Raw genomic sequence first — 1,540 nt, 5'->3', positions numbered from 1 at the left:
ATCATAGTACATGGTTTTGTGAGTCTGGGTTCTCTTGCTCAATTTTATGCTTGTGAGATTCATTCATGTTGTTTCACTTCTCATTCATTATCACAGCTATATAATATTTCATTGTATGATTACCATACTTTATCCATTCTACTGTTGATGAACTTTTGAATAGATTTTACTTGTAGGCTATGACATATCTTTTGGTGAACACATTGTCTCATTTCTAATGGATATATACCTAGAAGTAAAATTGCTAGGTCAAAGGAGACATATGTGTATATATATATATATATATATATATATATAATTCTGGTAGGTTAATATTGTATTCATTGTGTTATTAATTTACATTGCTTTGGTGATTCATGAAGTTGAACACCTTTTTACGTGTTCATTGGAATTTTTGACATCCTCTTTTGTAAAGTATGTGTTGAAGTCTCTTGCCTATTTTTCTATTGGGTTGTCTGTTGTTTTTTATTTATTTTTTTTGTGATTGACTCGTAATTTACTCTGGATATGAGTCTTTCGATCATTATATATGTTGAACCATTTTCTCTCTAACTGTGGCATGTCCTTTAATTACATATTTTCTTTTTTCCAACTTTTTATTTGTAAGTAACTTTAGACCCTTTCCGTTTGGCGGCAGCCATCAGGTGAGCCGAGATGGGCGCTTACAAGTACATCCAGGAGCTGCGGAGGAAGAAGCAGTCGGACGTGATGCGCTTTCTGCTCAGGGTGCGCTGCTGGCAGTACCGCCAGCTCTCTGCGCTGCACCGGGCCCCGCGCCCCACCCGGCTCGACAAGGCGCGCAGGCTGGGCTACAAGGCCAAGCAAGGTTATGTGATATACCGGGTTCGCGTGCGCCGCGGTGGCCGCAAACGCCCGGTCCCGAAGGGCGCCACCTACGGCAAGCCCGTCCACCATGGCGTCAACCAGCTCAAGTTTGCCTGGAGCCTGCAGTCTGTTGCTGAGGAGCGAGCGGGACGCCACTGTGGGGCCCTGAGGGTCCTGAATTCTTACTGGGTGGGTGAAGATTCTACGTACAAGTTTTTTGAGGTTATCCTCATCGATCCCTTCCATAAAGCTATCAGAAGAAACCCTGACACCCGGTGGATCACCAAACCAGTCCACAAGCACAGGGAGATGCGGGGCCTGACGTCTGCAGGCAGGAAGAGCCGCGGCCTCGGCAAGGGCCACAAGTTCCACCACACGATCGGTGGTTCTCGCCGCGCAGCCTGGAGAAGGCGCAATACTCTCCAGCTCCACCGCTACCGCTAATATAAGTAATGTTTGTAAAAATTCTTACCTAATAAACAGTTTAGGACATCCACGTCTGCTTAAAAGTGTTTTTAAATCTGTCTGTTAAAACTAGTTGTCTGCAGATTGCTTCATTGAATGCATTGTCAAATTCTGAAAGTTAAAGTGCAATAATGTTTGAAGATTTTAAGTGATGGTGTATCTTGTTTCTAATAAGGGAAATGTCTTTGTTTTTGCTTTATTAGGCAGTTGATATGTCCGTGTTTAAAATGCTGTCTGGTAACAATAGGTG

At 43.2% G+C, this 1,540-nt stretch overlaps 1 protein-coding gene across 1 annotated transcript; it reads left to right on the top strand.

Moving 5' to 3' along the window:
* Positions 1–623: 623 nt before the first annotated feature.
* Positions 624–1,308, top strand: LOC118904853 (60S ribosomal protein L15-like). Its single transcript, XM_036870866.1, has one exon. It carries the CDS (start codon positions 655–657, stop codon positions 1,267–1,269), a length of 615 nt encoding a protein of 204 aa, XP_036726761.1. The 5' UTR covers positions 624–654; the 3' UTR covers positions 1,270–1,308.
* Positions 1,309–1,540: the final 232 nt, after the last annotated feature.

Source organism: Balaenoptera musculus, chromosome 12, assembly GCF_009873245.2.
Source record: "Balaenoptera musculus isolate JJ_BM4_2016_0621 chromosome 12, mBalMus1.pri.v3, whole genome shotgun sequence".
NCBI lineage: Eukaryota > Metazoa > Chordata > Mammalia > Artiodactyla > Balaenopteridae > Balaenoptera > Balaenoptera musculus.
The sequence above is the reverse complement of the archived record's forward strand: the minus strand, read 5'-3'. Positions and strand labels throughout refer to the sequence as shown.

What these genes read in the sequence shown, in the direction of transcription:
- LOC118904853 (XM_036870866.1), top strand. Translation starts at nt 655, where the DNA reads ATGGGCGCTTACAAGTACATCCAGGAGCTGCGGAGGAAGAAGCAGTCG.